The following is a 24,994-nucleotide window of genomic DNA, read 5'->3' as shown; positions in this document are numbered from 1 at the left end:
TGATCCCATCTGGAGCACATCCAGCTGAGATGTCACAGGAGCAGCACAGCATCCCCTGCACGCTCACAGAGAAGGCAGTGGCTTCCTGAGCCCTCCATCCCTGCAGGAGCTTCCAGAACCCCCAGCACACATCTCTGTGGGGGAGAAGCAGGGCCTCTGCCAGGGGAGGCAGGTTTGGGTCTCCACAGCAGGGTGGCACCTGAGCCCTCTGTGCTGCAGCTCCCAACCCTAGCGGAGCCTGGGCTGTCTGCCCCCCACACCAAGTGCCAGCAGACCCCTCATCCCAGCCACCACACAGCCCAGAGCTGTGTGAATCCTGCTACAGTCTAGAGGGGGTGAATTTTGGAGATGGCAAAGACTTAACTCCCCATCCCCACTTCAAAAACACCATGTAAAACTGAGGGTGTGATGAACTGGAGAAAGCACTTAAGTTGATAAACGAGCCCAAGTCCTGCCCCAAAAAGGGATTTCTGCCTCTGCTGTGCTTCTCAGAACACTCCCCAGCTCATTTTCTCAACCACAATGTTTGTAACTTTAGAAACCCCAGAACTCAATTCCCTGTGGAGTCCCTAACTCTGAGCTGCAGTGGGGCTGATCTGAGTCTGTCCCACCGGTCCAACAGGAGAATCACAGAAAGGGAGTGAAGAGTTTAGATGAAAACCAATTTAAACCTGGGCAGCTGCCAAACTGGAGGTTTAATGATCCACAAGCTGCTAAAAAAGCAGGGAGTAGGTGAAAAGCTGTTAATTACTTGGCACTGCTGGGCAGCCTGCTTGGAGAGGTGCCACCTGAAAGCACTGATAGGGGTTTTGAGAGGGCAAGCACACATGTGGTGCTACCAACACACCCCAGAAGGGCTGTCCCTGGCCTCCCAGCACCATCTGCTTTTGGAATAGTTATCCCCATCCCTGGAAGTGTTCAACGACAGGGCTTGGAGTAACCTGGGCTAGTGGAAGGTAGAACAAGATGAGCTTTAAGGTCTCCTCCAATCCAAACTATTCCATGCTGATTCTTGGTGGGAGCAGAGGGGGAGCCCATCCCAGCCGAGCTGCAGAGCTCAGCTGGCCACAGCTGGGCTGTGTCAAACCGCACCAACACATCCCTGCCATTGGGATTTTATTACAAGCCAGGACTGCAAACTCCTCCCCAGCTCTGTGCACCCTGTGCCATCCTCAGCCCCAGACAGGAGTAAGTGCTGGGGCCAGGCCTGGCTGAGCTTTGATGTCTCTGATGTTTTATTGCTTGCTCGGTGTCACGGCTGAGCACGCGGCCGGCGGGACAGGCAACGCGGAGCAGGACTTGGGCACGGGGGCCTCGCTGCAGTGGGAGGGAGCGGCCTCTCTTTGCCCCCCGCCCCAGCAGAACCCCACAGGGACGATGCTGGGACCCCCCCGGCTCCGGGGAGCGCCGGGGCAGGGCGGGAGGGGCTGGTGCTGTGAAGCAGCGGTGGCTGGGGGTGACACTGGGGCACTCACTGCGGCGTGGGGCGGGTGGGCAGCGTGGGACGAGCCCCGGGCGAGTGCAGGGCCCAGCCCTGGAGCTCACTGTGAGTGGATCAGTGCCCCGGCGCCCTGCCCAAAGCCAAAGCCCTTGGGACCGAAGTTCTTGGCGTAACAACCTGCAGAGGATGGAAGGGAGACACAGGTGAGGCTGGCACAGGAGCAGGTCCTCCCCAGGGGGCACACCCTGCCTGGACAGGGCAAGGTTTGCCAGATTTGCTGGGCAAACAGGGAGGCCCTGGCTCAGCAGGAAATTCTCCAGCTTTGTGGCTGGCACAGTCAGTCCCCAAAAGCAGCTGGGCCACCCCTTCCCCAAACTCTACCCTGCACCCTGCACAGGGGTCTTCACCCCCACCCCTCAGAGCCCAGGACAAGCCAGCAGGGAAGGTGGGGCTCACCTTTGCAGTAGATCTCCCCATCTTTGTCTGCCAGCGTGGTGGACTCCAGGCTTTTGCCACACTTGGCACAGCGGAAGCAGGACTTGTGCCAGGACTGCGGGACAGGAGCAAAGCCTGGTCAGACCCCAGGGACAGGGCAGCCAGGCTCTGCTACCAACCAGGCTCCCTGTTCTGTTTCTGATCCAAAGGAGCCAACCAAGAGCTCTGAATGGAATGAAAGCTTTTCCCTGGAAAGCACTCCCAGCCCCACTGGGAAAATACAGAGAGGAAACACCAGGTGTGGTCACTGCTCCTGTGCTGATCTGGTTCTGGAGACCTTTTGCCCACACTCTTAGAAGTCATTTGTGTAGTAATTTCTACAATAATTTGTAAGGAGCAATCCCCCCCCTCTTTGGGGACTGTCCTCACTTAACCAGCAAGATAAATCCCCCACATTGTCCAGCTGAGACCCAGGGCTGCTGGATATTGGGCTGGGGTGGCAGCAGGGATGGGACAACTGCCCCACACAACCACAGCTCCAAGGAAGGCAGCAAACAGAGAGGAAAAATGCCAAAACCAGGCAGTGTTTAAAAATAACCCCCCATGGTTCCAGCAGTCCCCTGGAGATAAATGAGCTCACAGTGTTCAGGCAGACCTTAAGTAGCCTGAGCTGCTCACCGAGGAATTTAAACAAACACTTGGGAAACATGAAACCTTTTTAGGAAGAAAATGCGAAATTTGGGGGCTGGAGGAGGAGGTATTGGATGGAGTCATCCAGCAAACATTAGCACATGAAATACATGCTCTGGAATCCTCTCTGGGCCTACTTTAATGTAATTGCTTCATCAACTTTGGTTCCCTTTAAACACTAGGGCCAGAAGCCGACCAGGAAGCCCAGATCATGGTTTTAAGGATAAATTCAGCTTCTGACCCTGGGCTGATCCTCAGCATGTTCATCACAAGCCAGCTGGGGGGAAAGGATGCTGAGGGGCCCTTTCTGTTGTTCCCTTTCCTTGTTCTGGGGATGCAGAACAAGCACAAAGCCCTGAGAGGACAGAGCCCAGCCAGGTCAGGGAGTGACACCTGGTGACTGGTGAGGCTGTCCCAGCATGGCCACCCTGTCCCCACGGCACAAAGCCAAGCAGCCTGGCCTGGTGTTCCTGACAAGCTCTGCATGTGCCTGACCTCGTGGGTAGGGCAGCCCCAGGCAGGGACGTCACCTGGGGTCCCAGGGCTGGCAGGGCAGGAGGGGTCCCCAGGCCTTACAGAGGAGCTGGGCCAGGACCAGGTCACAGCTCAGGGTGCAAAGAACCCTGGTGAAGGGATGACCTTGGCACAGGGTCACCAGGACTGTGACAGTGACCTTCAAACCCTGAGCTGAGCCAGCACCAGAACAGCCCCAGAACATTCACCACAGCTCCAACACCCTGGCCAGCCTGTGGGCAATGCTGACCACTGGAATTCATTGCCTGTCCCAAATCCTGGCCACAGCAGCACCCCAGCCTGTGGCACAGAGAGGAGAAGGATGTACTTTAACAGTGACACTGGCCATGGCACATGTCACTGCTCACCCTCTCAGCACATCCACAGCAGGATGTCCACTGTGGCCTCTGCTGAGCAGGGCTGTAAATATTTCACATAAAATGTATTTCTCCCCCATCTACAAGTCTGTGACAGCCTGGACAATCTGGTTTCCAGACAAGCCAAGATCTCCTTTCGGTGCCAGGTGAACATGGCCAAGCCCTGGGCTGGCTGAGGGCAGGTCCAGATCCTCTGTGACAGTGGCCCTGCCATGCAGCACCCCCTGCCCACCATCCCCTCTTACCTTGCCAGCTCCGATCACCTTCTCGGCCGCGTACACGGCCTGGCCACAGCGGGGACACCCGTCAGCTCCTCCCACCATCTGGGCCATCCTGGCTGCGTTGGGGTTGGGGGGTCGGTGGGGCTGGCCCCTGTGGGTGGCAGGCAGCTCATGATCAGGGATGCAAGATGGAGCAGGGAAGAACTACGGGATCCCAAATCCCAGCCCAGTTTATAAGGGAGCTTCAGGAACAATGTGTCGAGCCCCGTGGAAAGTTCAGCCCGAGGGCTGTGTGCTGTGAGGGGGTGGGCAGCGTGCTCAGGCAATGGGGACATGTCCCATCCCATCCCATCCCATCCCATCCCATCCCATCCCATCCCAGCCACCAAACAGGGCTCAGTGGGATTCCCTGGTGGGGCAGAGGGGCCAGGCAGCCCACAGACACTGCTGGGAGCTCAGCACAGGCTGCACAGCCACGCACCACAGGACAGCTGTGGGGAGAAGGTGCCCACAGCCCCGGAGTGGCTCCAAAACAAGGCTCAAACTCACTCTTCATATTTGATTCCCAGGGACTCGCCCTTGTCAGTGCTCAGGGTCCCTGCTCCTTGCCCGTAGCCGTAGCCCTTGGGGCCGTACTTCTTCCCATAGCAGGACTTGCAGTAGATCTCCTCACCATGCACGGCCACAGTGGTGCTGTCCAAATTCTTCTTACAGACCACTAGAACAGAGGGGAGGGTGTGGTATCAGCCTGCTCTGCCAGAACTCACTAATTAGTGGGGAAAACAAGCCCTCACAGGGACAGCACAGCTTTCAAGGAGCAGGGAAATCCTCGCCAGGATCCAGCTGCAGGGAGCACATGCAAACCAGGGCAGATAAGGATCACAACAAGAGCAGTGTCTGGCTTTAAAAGGAAGCAACCACCAAAGCCAACAGTGATACCAAGGGAAGGAAAGCTCTCTTAACCCCCTGGGTGCTGCTCTCCTGCAGCTGCACTTAAACCATGGGGGTGAATTCTCCCTAATAATCACTGCAGGATTCTCAAGCCTGGGGATGGATGCCCTGGCCTCGCAAATCCACAGCAGGAAGAACTTGGGGAAAAGAAATGTGAGCAAAGGAGCTTTTCCTGGTGTTTGGATGGACCAAGAGTCATCCAAGAGCAGCCCTGTGGCCATCACCACACTTGAGGCACTGCAGAGGGCACAGTCACCTCTCCAGAGCTCAAAAGGCTCACGTGTCCCCTCAGCCCTGGTCCTGCCCCAGTCTGGGGGTGTGCATGGGGGGTCTCAAGTGAGGAACACAAACTCAGCTGGGTGTTTGAGCCCTGGGAGTCAAATGTAAGATGGAACAGGAGAAGATGGCAGCCAGGCTCAGGGACCCTGCTGAGCCCACCTAGAGCTTGAGCTTGGTGCTGGGCTCCAGCCTTCCCCTGATTTTTAGGTTTTTATAGAATCACAGACTGGTTTGGGTTGGAAGGCACCTTCAATTCAAATTATCTGATTCCAGCTCTCTGCCATGGACACCTTCCACTAATCCCAGGTTACTCCAAGCCCTGTCCAGCCTGGTCTTGAACACTTCCAAGGATGGAGCAACCACAGCTTCTCTGGAAAGCAATGCCCCACCACCCTCTGAGTAAAAAATTACTTCCTTATATCTAATCTAACTTTCTCCCTTATATCTAATCTAGATTGCTCCTCTTTCAGTTTAAAAACATCTCCCCTTGCCCTGTCATTATCTGCTTGTGCAAAAAGTCACTCTACCTCTCTTTTATAAAGCCCCTTAAGGTCCTGGAAGTACCAGCTCCTGTCCCAGCTCTGCTCACAGCTGCCATGTCCCTTCCTGACACACTCTGCCCAGCCAGCAGGAGGCCACCAGCACTCAAAGTCCAGGTGATGTCCCGTGTTCAGGTGCCCCGTGCAGGATCCCAGCTCCCAGGGGAGAGGCTGCAGCGCTGGCAGCCAGCCCCAAACAGATCCGGCTGCAGCTGCCACGCAGCTTCCCCTGTTTTGCTTTCCACGCCTTTAATGTTGAGGTTTCCAGCAGCTTCTTGGCCAGCAGAGCAGTTTCTTGGCCTTTCCCAATATCACAGGAATGCAAACAGAGCAGAGTTCTCCCCTTGGAGCAGAAGGCTGCCCTTCCATGACTAAATACAGCCAGGAGAACCTCGTGTGCCTCTGCTGGGACAAGGAGGAGAAAAGGGAAGCATCTCCTGCCATCTAAGGAGGCTCTGGCAGAGTTCTGTCCCAGCTACACCTCCCACCACAGCAGGAGCTGGGGATGGAGAACAGATCCCAGCTGGGAGAGACCAGAGCTGGTAACTGGTTCCAAAGCTGCCAAGCTCCTGGATTGCTGCTGGGGTCTCTGCATTGCCCTGGAGTGACACTGCCCAGGCAGAGCATCAGGAAGGAATTTGGCTGCTTTCACTGGCATTTCAAAGGCCTTTATCAGTGAGCTTTGTCCCTGGGTAGCAGTGAATGCTCTCAGTGCCATCTGGATGGATTTGGAGCTCCAGCCCAAGCTTTCACAGTCCCTCATCTGTACTCACAGAGCTTTGAGAGGCAACACAAAATTTTTTACCCAGCCCCCGCATTTGTGCATTGCAGAAATTCCAGTGCACTGCACTCGTGGAGTTAAGGACCCTTTGTTTTTCTAAGAGCAGCTGAGCTGCTCCACAAAAAATTAGACAAGAGCTGCCTCTGCTTTCCAAGGCCAAGGGGCTCATTCCAGCTCATTTCTGCTGCACTACCCAGGCAGCTGGATCATGGCCAGGAGTCAATCACCAAGTTGCTCCCTGAGCTCTAATGCACTGTGGTAGGCTTGGCTCCTTTTAGATGATGTTTTTGGCAGATCTGGTTGAAGTGTTTGTTATTCTCCCCTAAAGATAATGGTTTCAAGTTCCTTGATGGGGCCCAAATGCAGCACTAGGGAACAGGCTGGGAATGCAGGAGCTCAGGAGCACCACCCACAGCCCGTGGCACAGACTGGGAACAGTGGGCAGCAGAGTGGGCTGGCACATGAGCCACAGCCTGAGCTGGGGAGCCCCAGCCAGGACAGAGCTGCTGGGCACACTGGAGTGGCAGAACAAATGTCTGCAAAGCACAGGAACAGCAGCCCTGAGCCCAGGACCACCCTGTGGGCACCTGCTTCCATGAACACACACAGGGGACCTTCTTCCCCGCTCTGGCCGTGCATTCCCACCTGGAAGCAACGCTTTAGCCTCATTTTGTGGTTCCTGGAGGCCTGCCCTTCTCTCTGGGTGCCAGCATCCCATGGCAGCAGTTTTCCCTGGCAAACCAGCTGTGTGCACAAGAGGTGAGGGAAACATACCCCACCCTCCTTATCTGAGGCCACAGAACAGCCAGGATTTCCTTCTGCAGAGCAGCTGCCATTCACACCCAGCCTGTCACCCTTGTCCTGCCCAGGAAAAGCCTCTAAACTCCCCTGCTGAGCCCTACCAGCCAAAGCAAGTTTGCAGCCTGGAAACTCCCACAAATGGGAGCTCCCAGCCATGCTGGCCACCCTCCACTCTGCAGAGAGCATAGACACAGCCTTCCTTTCCTTCATCTGGATCCAGCTGTACCTGCTGTGTCCCAGGCAGGCTGGACAAGAAGTATCCAGCAGCCAGGCTAGGTGGACACAGTGTCAGGGTCACTGGAGTTTCAGTTCCAGAAAGTGCCTGTTTTCAGATTCCACTCTGCCTGCTGCCCCTCTGGAAAAGATCCCAGCTGTGCTCCCTGCTGTGATGGGATGGTGAGACTGGGACCAGGACACTGGGATCAGCTGAGGAAACATTAAACCTCAGTGGGGCCCTGCTGCAAGGCCACCCTGGAGATGCACTTCTGCTACTCTGTGGCAGATGCAACATCTCAAGGAGCCATCAGCAGACAACGTGTGTGCTCCTGTCCACAGAATTCCAGAGAGGTTTGGGTAGGAAGGGACCTTAAAACTCATCTTGTCCTACCCTTCACTAGACCAGGTTGCTCCAAGCCCCATCTCCTGCAGGCACAGGAGAATCATGGGTTCTGATACATCACGGTCTCCAGGGACACACAGTACCACACAGGCTGAGGACCCTGCTTATCTTTTGACTCAAATGTACTGCAGCCCCTCTGGATGCCACAGGTTGAAGAAGCTGCTCTCAGCACTGCAACTGCACCAGCTTGGGATCCCCAAAGGCAGGGAAGGGTGTCTGGGGACTTGCAGCAGGATTCCAGCAGTATTTGTAGGATCCTGCAGAGGGGGCAGAGGAAGGGAGCTCAACACTGGATCACTTGCAGCCAGATCCTGTTCTGCTGCCCCTCCCTGGAGGTGACACTTGTGTCTAAACATACACCAGAGACACCCTTAGCAACAGTGGATCTGCAGACAGGCTGGGGGTGATGCTCCAGCACATCTCAGGAGGCTTTCCATCAGCACAAGGGCCAGGAGGGGACCACATCTCCTTCCCATCATCCCCTCAGACATGAGGAGATTCCGTGCCAGTTCCCCAGGCTCAAGGACCTTTTAGTGTGGCAAAGGCACTGAGAAGGTTAAAGCCAGCCCCACCTCTGAGCATTGCACGGGATGTGCCCCTCCTGCCACCACTGCTCCTGTCTCATGCTCCAGTCCTTAACACCTGGACACAGAGCAGAGGACCCAGCCTGGCCTTTCCCTGGACTAGGAATGGACTAAGACTTTGCATGGCTGCTGGCTGAGGTCAGCCCCGACAGCTTGGACAACCCACGTGTCCTGGGATGATCCGTGTACCTGCCATGCTGGGGGGATTGGGGAGATCCTGAGGAGCCCAGGAAGCAGAGAGGGGGTCAGGGGAAGAGGAGGTACTCACTGCACAAGAAGCAGGACTTGTGGAAGCTGTTGCCTTCACACTGCACCTCCTCAGCGAAGTACACGGCCTTCTGGCACACCCCACACTTCTTTCCTCCTCCCCAGTTTGGCATCCTGCACGGGAAAGCAGAGTCAGGAACAGGGCTCTGTGGGGCTGGGATGGAGCAGCCACAGGAGCTCCAGCAGCTTTCCCACATGTTCAGAGAGCACCCACAGCGTTTGCAGGGTGCACAGACTGCAGGGCTGGCAATGAGCAGAATCAGCAGAACTCAGGGACCCAGCAGTGCCAGCTGACTGCCAGGGACCCCTGGTCCTGTCTGCCAGGAGCAGCAGAAATCCCTGTCCTGGAGCTGTGAGACCTCTCAGCTCGTGTCAGTGCCAGGAAAGGCAGGAAGCAGCACAATGCTGGGAGACAGCGCTCACAGAGTGACCCAGGCACCTCCTGAGGTCACAGCCCTCCTGTCAGCCCATGCCATGGCCCAGTCACTGTGACTGAGCCTTGGTGCTGGAGTGACAGCTGCCACACCCCCAGACACAGTTCCAGCTTCTTCCCCCTGACCAACTCTTCCATCTCAGCCACTGCAGGGCAGGGGACAGTCAGGGCTGCCCTGAGGGCAGGAGCTGACCCCTGACACCACCAAACCCCAGGCTCTGGTCCCACAGCACCAACAGCTCTCCTGCCTTGCCTGGCCAACCCCTCCCAGGCACTCCCTGCACTCCAGTATCTCAGTCTCCTCCAGGACTGCAGGCAGAGTCACAGAGCCTGGAGAATCTGAAATCAAGACAGTGCAGGGCAAAGACCTGAGCACCACCCTAAGCCACCATCCAGCTCCTCAGCAGGCTACAAATGCTTCTATTTCTCTTCTCTTTCCTGATCTGTGTCTGATGAGACACCATCAAGAGACCCCTAGATTTGCAGATAACCCCAAAATACTCTGACTTGCTTACACAAGCAGCAGAGCTTCAGCCCAGAGGGGCCTTGACACTTGTGAAGACCAGGTCAACATAAACCTCAAGACATTCACACAACAAAGTCCTGCAAGGAGATGCTGAGGGAACCAGGCTGATTGAGTGTGACCAAGAGGAAGCTAAGGAGGATCAAACAGCAACCTGGGGCTGCTACAAAGACAATAAAACACCCTTTGGAAGGGCCCAATGATACAAGCAAGGTCAATAGGCACAAGCTGCAGCTTGAGAGGTCTCCAGGGGCCTCTTTCCATCAACACCTCTCTAATTCCCCATCCTGCTCCCATCTGGGGACAGGCCATAGTCACCATGTGCTTCCTGACCCCTGAACAGCTAAAGCAGCAGGACAGTGTCCCCAAAACCAAACCCCATTTTCAGAGTACAAGATTTGCCAGCCCACCATGTGTATAGGATCTCATCACCTCCCTGAGCTGTGTGGAAATGAGGAAGGGACCTGGGTCTGCCAGGGCACACCAGAAGCCTTGGAGCCCCCCTTCTTGCTGCAGGTCCTGGGTCACCTCTTGCAGCTGAAGCCCCATCCCTGGGCTCTCAGCTGGGGAGGTGAGGGGTTGTACAAACATCAAACAGATGGGGGATCATGAAGGGCTCACAGGCACAGCAAGATCCCTGCACCTCTCAGGTCATGGGGAAGTAGAGATCTCTTTTTGTCAGGAAAAGGGCAACTGAAATTGCCTGGTTACCAGAGCAGGGGTCAGAACTGACTTGCTGACCCCACTCTATTCTGGCCACTGCTCCCAGATGCCTAAAGGGTCTCAGTGCAGGACAGACAGACAGACAGAGAAGTGGAAGGTGCCAGGAGCAGGGGCTGGAGAGGCTGTGCTGGCTCCCGGGGTGCTGTGTTTGGGGTGTGGTCACAGCAGCTGGGAAGTCTCTTTTCCAAAGGCCCAGAAGGTTGGGCTTCCCAACCGTGCCAAATCCCTCCTTTTCAGCCTGGTTCTTCCAGTCCCAGCCTTTGGATTGCCTTAAAAGGACACAGGCTGTTTCTCTCCAGAGCCTGTTTTTTCCCCTGGATCAGGAGGAGGGCTTGACCTGGTGGTTCAGGAGTTTCCTTGGAGGGCAGAAACATCCAGCACCACCCCCTGCCAGCCCTGAGTCCCACATGGCGTAGGAGCCCACCATCCCCTTTAGCCCCCGTGTCAGATCCCAGTGTCATCAGGAATGACACATCACTGGCTACAGTTTTTCTAGGTCTCCCATCCCATTCCCACCACCAACAGCTGGCAGACCCCATCCCTGGGATTCCCAGCCCTAGTTTTGGGGGCAGCCTCTTGCCAGCCCTCCCTGCTCCAGAGCCAGGGCATCCACAAGTGCACCCCATGGTTTGGGACCAGCTGCTCCCCTTTGCCTCCACAGCACATTTTGTTCCCCTCAGAGCAGCAGCAGTGAAGGAAGAGGCTTTGTTTGTCCTGAACATCAGGGCTACCCTGCCCAAACTAAGAGCTTAGCAGTGGGGACACCTCTCCTTGAGCTGCCTGGAAGCCTAAAGGAGGACAAAAACTGCTTCTGGGTGAAGCTCACCTGATATTCACCACAAGAGGAGTCCAAGCCCCTTTGCTGCTGATTTTCCTCAATCCACCATGGGAAGGCTGCAAGTGCCTCCAGTCAGTTTAAATAATGCCAGGTGATTTGAGCCTGGTTCTCACCATGAAGCACAAACACAGCCCCAGCAAAGCCACATCCCAGCAAAACCTTCTGGCACACGCCAGCATGGATTTTCTGAGGGGAGAGACCATGGAAATTAGTTTGTCCTGGGGATCCATGTGAGGGCTCACAGCTGGGCACGGGAAAGCCTGAGATAAGATTTAAATTGCTGAGAATTCCCTGTTAGTCCACAACACACCCCTCACATGCTGTGGGCACAGCAGGCCATGCAGAGACCAAACTTGTGCTATAGGCTGGCATCATCAGCAAAATAAAGGAATAGGAAAACCCTGCTCTGGGTACCTGGATCTGACCAGTAAAGTCCTCACAACTGCAATCCAGACAGATTTATCCTCCCAGTTTCCCAAGTAATAGCCACTTTATGATATGTCAGTGTTTGCAATCCTTTCAGCATTATTTTCAGAATACTTTGCATATTTTGCCCAATTGCAACACTTGGTGACCACAGTCATTCTTCTCCAAGTCACTCTGGGCCCCATGCAAAATAAGGAACAGGAGGGGACAGTCCTGCAGCCAATGACCTCACTGAGCATAGACAAGCAGGACAGACACCCAGGGCTGCCAAGAAAACAAGATTATTCTCCTTCCTCCTGCAGCTCCACAGCTCCCAGCAAACATATCCAGAGCCCTACAAACACCACTCTCAGTGCCAAGCAGGGCCTGGCCCTGGAGCCACTCCATCATCCACTACAGATAAGGGAAGAGGCCCCCAAAACCAAGATCCTTTAGCAGCAGCTGCACTGGGAAGCTTGTTCAGAACCACCCAAGGCTGACACTTGCTGGAGATCAACCCCAGTTCCAGAGTCTGATGTTGCAGCAGTCCAGCTCTCCTGAACAGACCAGCTTGGATGAAGCTTGGAGCAAGCTGAGATAGTGGAAGGTGCCTATGGCAGGGGGTGGCACTGGGTAACCTTCGAGGTCCCTTCCAACCCAAACCTGTCTATGAAATCTGGGTTCAGACTCATGTACGTTTCAGAGGTGCTGTGTTGCACCAGTCTGGGAGGCAGTGTAAGTTACACTGAACAACCAGGCATAAACCAGTATGGAACCAGTATGTACTGGTGCTCTGGGACAGACACGGGGCTGTGAGGGGAAACAGTGAGCTGATGCAGCCATCAGGAAGCAGGAACACCGTCATCCTCTTTTCTGAGTGGGTTAAAAGCTCAGTGTGTTCCTGTCATTCCCCCAAAGCTGACACCCTCCACGCTGCCCTCCTGAGAGCAGCTGGAGCTGGAGCAGCACCTGTGGCTGTGTGGATGCAGCTCCATGGCCATGGGAGCACTCAGGGCAGGTCCTACCCTGTCACACTTCAAGGAACATCCCTGCAGCCACCAGGACGTCAGCTCAACCATCCAACCTTTCCAGCAATAGCTTGAAAACCTTCCCGTGTCTGTGTCCTACTAAAATTCTACAGTAATTAACTGCAGAGCAATCATTTTGTGTTTGGAGATCACTGAGGAAGAGCAGACTCACACTGACCCATATAACAAGTTCTTCTTTTTCCCAATGAGAGCATTAAAACAAGTGGATGACAGAAGAGCACCATCAGTGCTGCACAAAATTCACTCCTAAGCATGTTCACAGCAGTCCAGGAAGAATTAATTCATGCCCTGGCAAAGGGAAGAGTCAAACAGCAGGACTCCCAAGCCCTGGGGTCTGAGTAGTACCTTCCAGTTTAGAGAGCAGCCGGCATGGCCATAAAATGGGCAGAAATCTGAAGCAAGAAGGACCCAGAGACATGAGACATGGGCAGAGCAGAGAGGAACCAGCTCCCAGGGATACAGCAGGGAGCTTGCTCCTTGCAGGGCTTCTCCTCTCACCCTTCCCCAAGCTCTAGAGCCAGGAGAGCAGCACCCAAAGCCAGCCTCACACTATTTTAGCACTGTCCCCTTCTCACGCAGGGAGACAGCAGAGCTGACACAGGGACTTGGTGCCTCAACGCCGTCCCACGGGCTGAGGGCTCCGAGGGCTGGAAAGCAGCACCTGGGGCTGTGCTCGACCCTGTGCCCAGCCTGGTGCACAGCAGTGCAGATTTCCTCTGGGAACTGACCTGAGCCCACCGCTGAGCCGCCTCGGGCTCCCTGGAAATGAGTTTAGATCGATCTGATCAAAGATTCATCTGAGTTCAGCCGATTTGATGCAGAAGTTTTGGCTTCCGCGTCCCGCGCGCTGCTCGGGCCCGGGCGCTCCCTCAGGGCTCCGCGGCCGCCGTGCCCACCCCAGCCCCGCATCTCCCCCGCTGCGGCCCGGCTGGGGATCCTCGGGGGATGGAGAGAGGGATGGGGAGAGGAACGGAGCCAGCCCCGGGCACGGGAGGGGAGACAGCTCCGCTGCGCTCGGCGGGACCCGGCGGCCGCCTCCGCCCCGCACCCACCTGCGGCCGGGCCGGGGACGGTGTCGGTGTCAGTTCCGGGCTCGGTACCGGCGCTGGGCTCGCTGAGGGGCTCGGTGCCGCTGCCGCTGTCGGGAGCCGCGCTGGGGCCGGCGGCTGCTCGCTGCTTTTGTCGCCGGCCGGGCAGGGCGCGGCACTGATGTCACGGCGCTGCCGGGGGGCGGCACGGCCTCCACAGCGCCCGGAGCCTCCCGGCCCGACAGGGGAAGGACCCTCGGGGGCCCGAAAAGCCCCAGGCTGCTTCCCAGGCGGCGGGGCCGCCTCCCAGATGTTTCGGTCGGTATTTTGTTCTGCCGAACGTTTTCCTCTAAATGAAGAGACGTTGCAAGATTGGAGAATGGACAGAGAGCAGCCCTGGGGAAGGACTTGGGGGTGTTGGAGGATGAGAAGCTCAGTGTGCCCCGGCCATGTGCTCTGGCAGCCCAGAACCCCGCACTGTGTGCTGGGCTGATCCCCCAGCATGGGCAGCAGGGCAGGGGGGATTCTGCCCCTGTGCCCCACTCAGGTCAGACCCCACCTGCAGAGCTGCCTCCAGCCCTGGGCTCCCAGCACAGGAAGGACATGGAGCTGCTGGAGCCTCTCTGCTCTGGAGCCAGGCTGGGAGAGCTGGGGCTGTTCACCTGGAAAAGAGGAGGCTCCAGGGAGTCCTTACTGCAGCTTTTCCACGGATAAAAAGGAGTTTATATTACTTCAGCAAGAATTGCTGTACAATATGGGTGGGGAAGCACTGGTACAGGGTCCCAGAGCAATTGTGGCTGCCCCATCCCTGCAAGTGTCCAAGGCCAGGTAGGACAGGGCTTGGAGTAACTTGGGGTACTGGAAGGTGTCCCTACCCATGGCAGGGGTGAGACAAGATGGGCTTTGAGGTCCCTTCCAACCCAACCCAGGTTGGGATTAGGAATCTCTCATAACAAATTGCAGAGCAGGGGAGTGAGGAGAAACTCTGGCAATGACTCCCATGGGAACCCATCACAACAGTGCTGTTCTGGGTGCAGACAGAGGCAGGGAGAAATATGCACAGCTCCAAACTGCATAGAAATTCTGCAGAGGTGTTGGGAAAACACTCCCAGCAGAGCTGGAGAACAGGTGGGAGTGTGGCTCCCTTTGAAGGGAGAGCTCTGAGAAGTGAAGAGGCCAAAGCAGTGCAGAAGCAGAGACACTGCTGCCCTCCCCTGATGTCCCACACACCGTGTGTACCCTCACACGTGTTCCTCTGAGCCCAGACATTCACAGAGCAGCCTACAGAAAGTGTGGCTGCAGGGCTGCAAAGCTCCTTTTCCCTTTTTGCTGTGTGTTTCTATGCCAGGGCAGCACAGGAACCCAGGCAGGCCCAGGACCTTGTGACAAACAATTCCAAGGCTCCAGGGGATGCTGTTTACACCTTGAAAGGCTGAGGGTGATCCATGTGTAGGCCCTGCAGCCTGGCCCCACAATGAATGCTCCATCTGCTCGCTGCTCAAAGCCCCAGCAGGACCCCACAGGACATCCCAGCTGGAGTTTGTGTGTCCCCTCACGTGCTCATCCTTGCCTGATTTGCAGCTTGCTGGGGTACAAACTCTCCATCCCCTTGGGAAACAGTGCCTTGGATCTGTCCCCCTCTGGCACTTCCCCTCTGCCTGTGGAGGAAGGCAGGGAGGGGAGTGGGACACCTTCCCCAGTCCCAGCAAACCCCACACAGGGACAGGAACCAGGTGGCACTGGACAGGGAAAAGATCTTCCCTTTCTTAGGCATTTTTGGTGCCCTGGAAGATTCCAAGAAGATTCCATCCATCAGTGTTCTGTTCCCCGGACCTGGAGGTCAGCAAAAGGCTGCCAGTTCCAGGAGCAGCTGCACAGGAAGTTCCTGGAGGGGGAGTCAGGGGAACAGAACCGTTTTGCTGGTGGCTAAACAGCTTCCCACCTTGAGCTGCTGCCCTGGGAGCCCCTGGGGCATCTGTGCTCCATGAGGGTCTGCCAGCCCTTGCAGCAGGTGAGGCTGGAGAGAAGCTGGATGGAAGCTCCAGTGATGGCAATGGCCATGGACAGGATTGCCAAGGGAGGCCGGGATGCTCTTGGCAAAGGCCCCCACTGAATTTCTCTGGCCTGGGCTGGCCTTTTCCTCCTCGAAAAATGAAAGAGGGTACTGAAGCTGTAAAGGCAGCTGACATGAGGAGCCTGAAGACACTCTCTGGAGCTCAGAGACCCTTCCTCTCCCACTCCTCTCCTGAGGCACCACAGCTCGCTGGGGGCAGGCATTCTGCTGGCAGGAGCTGGGGAGCCCAGGCTGCTGCAGCTGCTGGGATTGTGCAGCTGGAACTGGCAGGAAGGGAGGAGGGCTGGGAGGGCAGCAGAGAGCTGCTTCCTTTGGACCTGGAAAGCTCTGGCACAAAATTCCACAGGAATTTTGCTGTGAACTCTGGGCTAAGAAATTCCTGGCACAACTTGAGGCCATTTCCTCTTGTCCTGTTGACTCCTGTTTGGGAGAAGAGCCAAACCTCCACCTGGTTCCAGCTGCCTGTCAGGGAGTTGTAGAAAATGAGAAGGTGTCCCCTGAGCCTCCTTTTACTCCAGGCTGAGCCCTTCGAGCTCTCTCAACTGCTTCTGGTGCTCCAGCCCCTTCCCCAGCTCTGTTCCCTTCTCTCCAGCCCCTCAATGTCTCTCTTGCCATGAGGCCCCCAAACTGCCCCCAGGACTGGAGGTGCCTCAGCAGTGCCAGCACAGAGGGACGGGCACTGGTCCTGCTGGCTACACCATGGCTGGTATAAGCCAGGATGCCACTGGCCTCCTTGCCCACTTGGGCACACTGAGCACTCGTGTTAAGCAGCTGTCAACCAAAACATCACCCCCTGCAGCTGCTCCTGGTCAAGGATCTCCCACAGGGTTCCTCTTCCTTGTAGAGCGTTAGACATATCCCAGAGCTGGTGTCACTGCAGCATTTGGGAATGAGCCTCCTTTCCCTGGGGCTGGGAAACCTCTGCCAGACGGCTCAGAGGCTGTGTCTAAGCCAGGGTGCAGGAGATGGTGCTGCAGATGCCAACCTGCAGCAGACTTGGGCAGACCTGCCCCCTGCAGCCTCCATCCCACAGGAGCAAGGCACGGACTGCCAGGTTTCAGAGGCTCTCCTACTCCTATTTCTTTTCTCCAGAGGATTAAAAGCTGTCTGTCAGCGTTTAAAAGCTCTTTTTTTAAAAAAGCTTTTTTTAAAAAGCTTCAGAAAGGATGCCTGTATCTCCCAGTTCTACTGCTGGAAACTCCTTCTCTGCTCTTTGCTCTGAAGGGGGATGAAGGGGACCAGGCTTGTGAAGGACCCCACTGAAGAGGGAGCAGGGCCCAGTCCTGGCCCCTTCCAGCACTGGCACAGGATGCTTTGTGTGCCAGAGGGACACTCTGAGCCCCTTTTGGGAGTGCAGAGAGCCCAAAGCCCATCCCAGCTCACCTCCCAGTATCTCACAATGGCAGAGTGGTGTCTCTTGGGCTCTGTAACCTGGGGCTGCCTGAGGCTGTCCCTCTGCCTCTCACCCACTGCAGCCTTCCCATCTCCCCAACAGCATCCAGCAGAGCCCAGGGGTGCAGGAGAGCAGGAGTTTTCTGTCCAGGGACTTAATAGCCAGGGGAGGGTCAGTCTCTTCTCTCAGGGAACAAGGGACAGGACAAGAGGAAGCAACTTTAAGTTGCCCCAGGGTAGGTAAAGGTTGGATATTAGAGAAAACTCAATGGTGCTTTGCAGCTGAGAAAATTCTCAGCACCTACCAGCCAGGGCAGGGAGGAGGAGATGTCCTGCTGCCAAACCAACAGCTGGGGTGAAAATGCTCTTCTCTGATGAATGTGGTTCATTAAAGCCTAATTGTATCATTAACATATCCCTCCATCCCAAAGGTAACCCCCACCAAGGTAAAAGCACCCCTCACTGGGGTGGTTTTTGTGACTATCTTTAAAAGTAAAGCAAAAGAATTTTGCACATAAAGGTCTGCATGACTTGAGTCACTCAAGTTCCACCTAAACAGAAAGAAACCGTATAAAAAGTAAGTTGAGAATGGGGTAAAAGTGAGGGAAGACTCCACAGTTACTGCTGGGCTCAGACAATGGGCTGAACCTGCCTTCTTCCCCATCAGGACCTCTTGGGTAAGAACTGCACTCTGTGCACACTGAACTCTTTAATTGGGGATTAGAGCTTGTCCGGGGATTGCTTTGAACACGTTTGTGCAGTCAGATCCTATCAATGACAAATCCTATCCCTGACAGCTACTATCACAGACAATCCTCCAACTCTAACCTGTCACAGTTTGTCACAGGCTCCCCCTAACGGGATGCTGACACACTGCTCGGGCACAAGGCTTTTCTGGGGCACTGGGACAAATTAAACCAGGGTCAAGTAAATCTCTGCACACTAATGGTATAAAAAATCCCTTTTCATGTGACCGATGTAGCTGTAGCACTTAGGGACACGGGTCAGTGCTGTGGCAGCTCTGGAGCAATGGTTGGACTTGACAGACTCAGGGAGCTTTTCCAGTGGCAAGGACCTGTGATTCTGTGGTTCCCTGAGGCCCAGGCAGGCACTGCCACGGCTCCCAGCATCAGCTCATGTGGTACTGCAGCAGGATGTGGCACTGGGAAGGGCTGGCACCCTCTGCTCTGCCTGGCTCAGCTTCTCCAGCAGAGCCAATTCTACCTGGCAGTTTCACCCTCTCCAGGTTCATTTCCCAAAGGACTGAAGGGCCTGCTCATCTTCACACAGTAATGGGGATGTGTCCCCTGAGATCTACAAGTTCCTGCCTCAAGTCCCAGCCGTTGGTTATGGGGGCCACAGCAGAGTGTAGGACCTTTGGCAGAGGCCAGCTTGTTAAGGAGCAGAGCAGTGGAAGCCTCCTGCTGCAGGTGACATCAGAAAGGCCAGAGCCAGAGGAAGCTGAAGCAGCTCCAGGGGCAGAGCCAGCAGGAGGCAAGCCCAGCACAGCCTTTCCTCATGCTTCCCTGTCTCTTCCCTCTTGCTGCCCTTTGGCTGTCGTGACCTGCACTGAAAGTCACCCCACATCTTCTGCAGCCACCAGAGGAACACCAGAAAGAAATGGCTGCAATTGGCCTTGGGACCAACCTTCCTCCCTGCAGGGCCCACAGACTGGCAGAGGCTGCTGAGCTGATCACCTCTGCTCTCAGCCAGCTGCAGGGAAAAGCTGCTGCTGACATTGAAGAAGGAAGGCTACATTCCCAAACTCTTAGAGCTTTTCCGAGTCTGCAGGGAGTTACAGCTCAGCCAGGCCTTGCAGCATTTGTCAGCCATTATGCAAGGAATTCTGTGGCTTGAGCAAGCAGCTCTGCTGGAGGTGATACTGTCACAGGAGCGGATCATGGATGTGGTCAGGTGCCTGGAGCATGGCCCCTCTTTGGCACAGCCCAAATGGCACTGGCAGCTCCTGTGGCAAACAACCAAGCTAAAGGAATTTCTTCTCATCCAAGACCCTGAGCTCCAGCAAAATTCTACCAGATGTGCTGGGCACAGTCCATTCAGGCTGTCATCTTGCCCAAGGCAGCTGAGGTGAGAGAGGGTTCTCTGCCCAGCCTCACCTCCTTCATCAGCTGCAAGAAAGAGGAGATCTTCTGTGCATTGGAGTTAAGTGGCTTCTGAGCTGGTCTCAATGGCTTGGGACCTGGAGCTGGATCACCATTCATCAGAAGTGCTTGCATGTGCACAGGGTGGGAATTCCCTTCCCACAGAAGGGAAAATCCCCTTCTTTCTCCTCCCTTGGATTCTGTAGTTTGGAAATGAAAGAACTCAGGGAAGGATCTAAAGATTCCTGAATGAGCTGTCAAGAGTTTCAAGTTCTTCTCTTTGGTGGCCAAGCAGCAGACTGCTGTGGAGCTGGTTTGTGGGGGAAATTGGGGAACAAGCAGCTTTTGGGATTCCCTCTCAGGGCCAGGTGTGATGTTTGTGGAACTCATTCTGAACCTGAGATACCAAAGAGCAGGCTCAGGGAGAACGCTGCCAGTGCTGTTTCCCACAGGAAGGAGTGATGAGAAATGCTGGCACAGAGAGGGTTGAAAGGGTCCAAAGCCGTGAGAGATGATGATGATGGTGATGATGTTCCACCTGATTTTCTTGTCTCTCTGGAGGCTTAAGCAATGGGGGGACTGAAATTCTTGGCCAGAAGGGAGCTCTTGTCCAAGAGGTCTTGAAGTCTCTCTTGGGAGGAGGGGCTGTGGCTGTGCCAAGCCAAGGCTGGAGCAGAAGTGCAGAGCATCTGCAAGGGGGGAGCTGGTTTGAATGCAAGAAAGGGCAACCAGGCTGTGGCTGCAGCCAGCTGGGAACCTGTTCATCTGCTCCCCCTTGCCTGGGGAGCCTGAAAAGGTGATTTGCAGGGTTGCAGCTGCACAAGAAGGAAAGGGATCCCTGTGGGATGTTCTCAGGGCAGGGGGAGTGGGACAGGTGCCACATGGGGAAAGCTGTGTCTCAGCCGGCTCTTGGCAGCTGCACTTTTCAGGAGCTTCCCCTGAGCTCAGCTTCCCCCGTGGCTCTGGGCTTCTGCCCCCTGCTTCTGCTGCACACAGGCACTGCTGAAACAGTGCCCTAGGAAGGAAGGAAGGAAGGATCCTGTGGGATCTGTGTGCTCTGGCATTGGCATTTGTTGGGCTACAGTGAACGGAGGTGTGGAGAGTTGGGCTTGTGGTAGCGGGGGATCCTCTCAAGGTGGAAGTTCTGCCTTTCCAGAGGGCCCGTGTCAGTTGTGTTCCTTCTGTGTGCTCCCCAGAAAGACCAGAAATTCAGCTCAGAATTCTGGCCCCGTTAACAGCTGGAGCTGTCAGACACACGGCTACACAGCTCCTGGGGGTTTCCCTGGAGCTTTGCTGAAAACTGCTGGAGATGGTTTAAGGCTAATGAGCAAATGCTGTCTGCTCTGAGGGGATTTGTCACTGATCATTCAGCAGCGTAGAACTCCTGAGATTCCGGCAGTGACCAATTTGAGGCAGATCCTCCGCTGGGCACCGCAGAATAACCTGACGGAGAGGGGCAGCCCCTGGGCCGAGAGCTCTGAGCTGCTGTGGTGATGCTCAGCAGGACGGGACGGACACACAGCCACGAGAGGGGGCTCGGCGAAGGCTCAAGGAAGCCAAGCCAAACTTCTCATCCAAACCCTGAGCACCACAGCACGTCCGGCTGGAAGGGAGCAGCCGGGGGAGTTGGACCCCGCAGGTCCGAGCTCGCCTCCTGGGCTCGGGGTTAATTAGGGAACATTGAAATATTAAATATATACGATCACGCATATTTGTTCCCCGCTATTTTCCCCAGGGATTCTTTAAATACATCTTTAAATGCCCTGAGAATCAATTTTTTTCTATAACATTTCTTCTCTAATGTCTGCAACCTTGCACAAATTCTGTATTAGTATGGAGGAGGAGTTGAACAACGTTCTGAAAAAGCTTTTTGCCTTCTGAGCTTTTCCAGGAGGATGAATTTGGTTTCACGAAGGTTTCAGAATTTCGTGCTTTTTTATTTTATTTTTTTTTACCTTTTTTTTTTTTTTTTTTTTTTATGTTCCTTGTGCCATGGGTAGAGAGTTTACACAGACTATTGCTTAGTTCTTGCTTGCAGATCTACAGGTTCCAGCATCTCCTCAATAAAATCAGCCTCTTGTGTGAGTGCAGCTGCTGGTCAGAGCCGCTCCGGGAGCTCCGCACTCCTCTGTCCGAATGTCCCAATGGCAGCGGGACATTTGTCCCGAGACCCCAGAGAAGGGAACGGAGCTGGGGACGGGGCTGGAGCCCAGGAGGGGCTGAGGGAGCTGGGAAAGGGGCTCAGCCTGGAGAAAAGGAGGCTCAGGAGGAACCTCCCGGCTCTGCACAACTCCCTGCCAGGAGGGGACAGCCAGGAGAGTCAGGCTCTGCTCCCAGGGAACAGGGACAGGAGGAAACGGCATCAAGCTGTGCCCGGGGAGTTTCTGTTGGATACCAGTAAGAATTTCTTCCCGGAAAGGGCGGTCAGGCATTGGAAGAGGCTGGCGAAGGGCAGTGGTGGAGTCGCAGTCCCTGAAGGGACGGCTGGAGGTGGCACTCGGTGCTCGGGGCCGGTGACCGGGCGGCGATGGGGCCAGGCTGGATCCGATGATGCCGCAGCTCCTTCCCACCCTCAGGGTTGGACCCGATGATGCCCCAGCTCCTTCCCACCCTCAGGGCTGGACCCGATGATGCCCCAGCTCCTTCCCACCCTCAGGGCTGGACCCGATGATCCCGCAGCTCCTTCCCACCCTCAGGGCTGGACCCGATGATGCCGCAGCTCCTTCCCACCCTCAGGGTTGGACCCGATGATCCCCCAGCTCCTTCCCACCCTCAGGGTTGGACCCGATGATGCCGCAGCTCCTTCCCACCCTCAGGGCTGGACCCGATGATGCCGCAGCTCCTTCCCACCCTCAGGGCTGGACCCGATGATGCCCCAGCTCCTTCCCACCCTCAGCGCTTCCGGGACTCTGAGGGGAGGGCGGGACCCAGGGGAGCCACAGCGATGGCGCCCGACCGCGCCCTCGCGCGGGGGATGCCGGGAGTTGTAGTCCCGGTCGCGCCCAGGTGCGGCGCCGCGCGGGGGCCGCCGGGAGCCGCGGCCGCCCCGGGGCAGGTGCGGCGCCGCCCCCGCCCGAACTACATGTCCCGGGGTGCCGTGGGGCACGCGCGGCGCGGGCGCGGCGGCCGCGGCGTAGCGAAGATGGCGGCAGGGGCGCTGCGCCCCGCTCCGGGCTGAGCGCGGCGCGGCCCCGCGCGGCCCTCAGAGCGGCGGCGGCGATGTCCGAACCGGAGCACCTGGGCGGGAAGCGGGCCGAGTCGGCGCGGCTGCGGCGGGCCGAGCAGCTGCGGCGCTGGAAGGGCTCCCTGACCGAGCAGGAGCCGGTGGCGGCGGGGGGCGGCCGCGGCCGGCACCGTGGCGCGGGGGGGTCCCGCGTCCGCTTCGAGGAGGGCGCCGTGTTCCTGGCCGCCTGCTCCAGCGGCGACACCGAGGAGGTGAAGAGGCTGCTGGGCCGCGGTGCCCGCATCAACACCACCAATGTGGACGGGCTGACAGCCCTGCACCAGGTACCGGGGCGGGGGGCGGCCCGGCTGGGTGTGCCCTCGGCCTGCGGGGCACGGGGGTACCGGCAGCCCCGCCGCGGGTGTCGGTGAACAAAGGCTTCGGTTCGCTCTGATCCGAGCCCCGTCCGGGGCATTCAGCCCGTGGCAGAGCACAGACCGAGGTGCTTCCCATCGGACAGTGGGATGTACTAACTTCTCACAGGGTTATTAAGTAGATTAATTAGCAAAATAAAACGGGGGCTGGCAGGGCCTCCGGCCTGGCCAGGCGACCGATTTATTAATTTGGCCAGGCGACCAATTTATTAATTTTTTCAAAATCTAGGATTTGATTGGGATCTCCTGAAGTGCCGGGAAAATTTCCCGGGAGGACTGGGAATTTTGCAAGGTCAGGAGTGTCTGGGCAGTTCTTGTGTTTAATCAGAGTTGCCTTGAAACTCCCCAAACCGCTCCTTGGCAGAGAGCGGCCACATGGCAGATAAGTAACGTAGATTCTATTAATACTCATCCAAATGTGAAGATGGTACAAAGTGGTCACTGGAATTGGCTGCAGAGTGGTGGTAAAGCCGTGACTGTCAAGAAACATGTGCTGTGTTCCGTCTGTAGCTTTTCCTGCTCTGGTATAAATGAGCAGGAAGGCAAGGGAACATGCAAAATTGCCTCCCTGGAATATTGGGAAACCTGTTGCTGTCCAAGACTGATTGAGAATTTAGCAGGGTGTGTGAAATCAGTGTCCCAGATTGGTCCATCTGGTCAGTGAAATGAATCTGATTTGGATCCAGGCCAGCTTCGGAAACAAAATTTTCTTAGTTCAAGATAGTGTAGATGAAGCATGTACTGTAGCAACAGGAGTGAGGAAAAAGGCACAGTTCGGGAATAACATCAGGAAGTAATGTGTTTGTAAAGAATAACATGTTAACAGCACAAATAGGATAATTCTTGAGCTAATTAGGATTTCTTCTTTGCTGGGCTGATGTTACAGAAGCATTTGGGACATGTACAAGGTAGTTCAGGAGCTTGCTGGCTCACAGCTGTTAGGGAACAAGGGGCAGGAAGATTTACTCATTTTTGGCTTGGACTTCCAAAAATAAGTTGCAAAGCGAAGAGCATGCAAGCTTACAGACTGTCAGGTTGAATAAGACTTCAGCTGGCAAAGCAGCGAGTCTTGTAATGGCTGGGCCTTTTTCTTGGTTATTTGTGGAGTTTGGTATAGCAACAGCAAATAAATTGTCCTGTGTTAGTAACCTCCAGTCCAGCACGTGTATATTTATTATCAGATAGATAACTAGTCCTGCAGACACTGGTAAGAACAAGCTACTGAAAAGCTGGTTATTCAAAGCATTTTGATAGCCAAGGCTGAATTTAAAGTGGATACATGGTGGAGTTGGGATGACTTCATGAGGGATTTCCAGCCAGGATCGATTGTGATCCCCTCAGAAGGGTCTCGTGCTGCTGTGGGTAATGTGAGGTGTCTGGTGAAGTGTGCTGGGCTCTGATGGCAGGCAGTGAGCTCAGCAAGGTCATGCTCCTGGAGACTGTGGCAGGCCATATATTGACAGGCAGGCTGCAAATTGAATTCTGTGTACGTAAAGGATACAGAATTGTATCATATGTGCCGGAGGAGCCCAGTATTGGGTGACACTGACCAGTAACACCTAGGCCTTGATACTTGGAAGACCTTGGATGAGTGAGTGGTGGAGCAGATGTTGGCAGTACCAGCCAGCTGCTTACATGAAGTGTTTCTTCACAAACTGGACAGAAAGGGAGGGTGACCTTACTGTGTGATTGGAATAAAAACTTTGTTCCAATGTCCCATGGATGTAATAACAGTTTTGCTCAAGAGTGACAGGCTGTTCTTGCACACCCAAATGGAACAAATGCTGTTTTGCTAAAGGTTTTGTTGTGCTTGTGTATCCCAAGTCTGTAAACCTCTATCAGATGAAAATGTTTATTAGCATGGTTGGGGAGATTGTTATGAGTTCCTTTCTCTGAACCTGACCAAAATAGATTTGTTTTTGTGTTGCTTGGAGAATAATACTGGTAAAGTTAGGTTGGGGATCCCCAGAGCACTGGTTGACAACTGGAATGATGTAATACATGTGAAGATATTTAAATAACTTCTCTTAGTACTAGAAACACAATGTTTTGTTACAGGGCAGATGATAATGACAGTCTGCTCTTGTTTAGTACCTGTTCAACCAAATGGCCACTCAATGAGGAAGGAAATCCTACACATTGAAAAAAGCTGGCTTTCTTGACAGAAAGATCAGGTAAAATATTTTTATTTGGTTAAAGAATTTAATGTATGAGACTTGTTCTGGATGAGCATTCAGGTCTTTTTAGGTAATGAAAGGGTTAACCTAGTCAATTGACTTAATTTGTCAGAGTCAGCAGCTGCTCCCACAAAACCTAAGACCAATCTTATAAA

General features: G+C 55.3%; 2 protein-coding genes across 11 annotated transcripts in view; one reads left to right on the top strand and one right to left on the bottom strand.

The window, feature by feature from the left end:
- Positions 1–1,101: 1,101 nt before the first annotated feature.
- Positions 1,102–13,679, bottom strand: CSRP1 (cysteine and glycine rich protein 1). The gene is made up of 6 exons (XM_058856058.1): positions 13,522–13,679; positions 8,500–8,612; positions 4,227–4,395; positions 3,702–3,828; positions 1,898–1,991; positions 1,102–1,618 (listed from the first exon to the last, which is right to left on the bottom strand). Exons 2-6 carry the CDS (start codon positions 8,609–8,611, stop codon positions 1,542–1,544), a joined length of 579 nt encoding a protein of 192 aa, XP_058712041.1. The 5' UTR covers position 8,612; positions 13,522–13,679; the 3' UTR covers positions 1,102–1,541.
- Positions 13,680–22,151: 8,472 nt separating this feature from the next.
- PPP1R12B (protein phosphatase 1 regulatory subunit 12B) overlaps positions 22,152–24,994 on the top strand; it is a 126,173-nt gene continuing 123,330 nt past the window's right edge. For 4 of the 10 annotated variants that reach the window (XM_058855769.1, XM_058855766.1, XM_058855770.1 and 1 more), the window contains exon 1: positions 22,153–22,572. In XM_058855769.1, coding sequence (XP_058711752.1) covers positions 22,285–22,572 — 288 coding nt within the window. In that variant the 5' untranslated portion in view covers positions 22,153–22,284. Of the gene's footprint in view, positions 22,573–24,994 lie in introns of all 10 variants that reach the window. The other 6 variants (XM_058855767.1, XM_058855772.1, XM_058855775.1 and 3 more) reach the window with 4 other exon arrangements.

The sequence above is a fragment of the Poecile atricapillus genome, chromosome 23, assembly GCF_030490865.1.
Source record: "Poecile atricapillus isolate bPoeAtr1 chromosome 23, bPoeAtr1.hap1, whole genome shotgun sequence".
NCBI classification, from domain to species: domain Eukaryota; kingdom Metazoa; phylum Chordata; class Aves; order Passeriformes; family Paridae; genus Poecile; species Poecile atricapillus.
The sequence above is the reverse complement of the archived record's forward strand: the minus strand, read 5'-3'. Positions and strand labels throughout refer to the sequence as shown.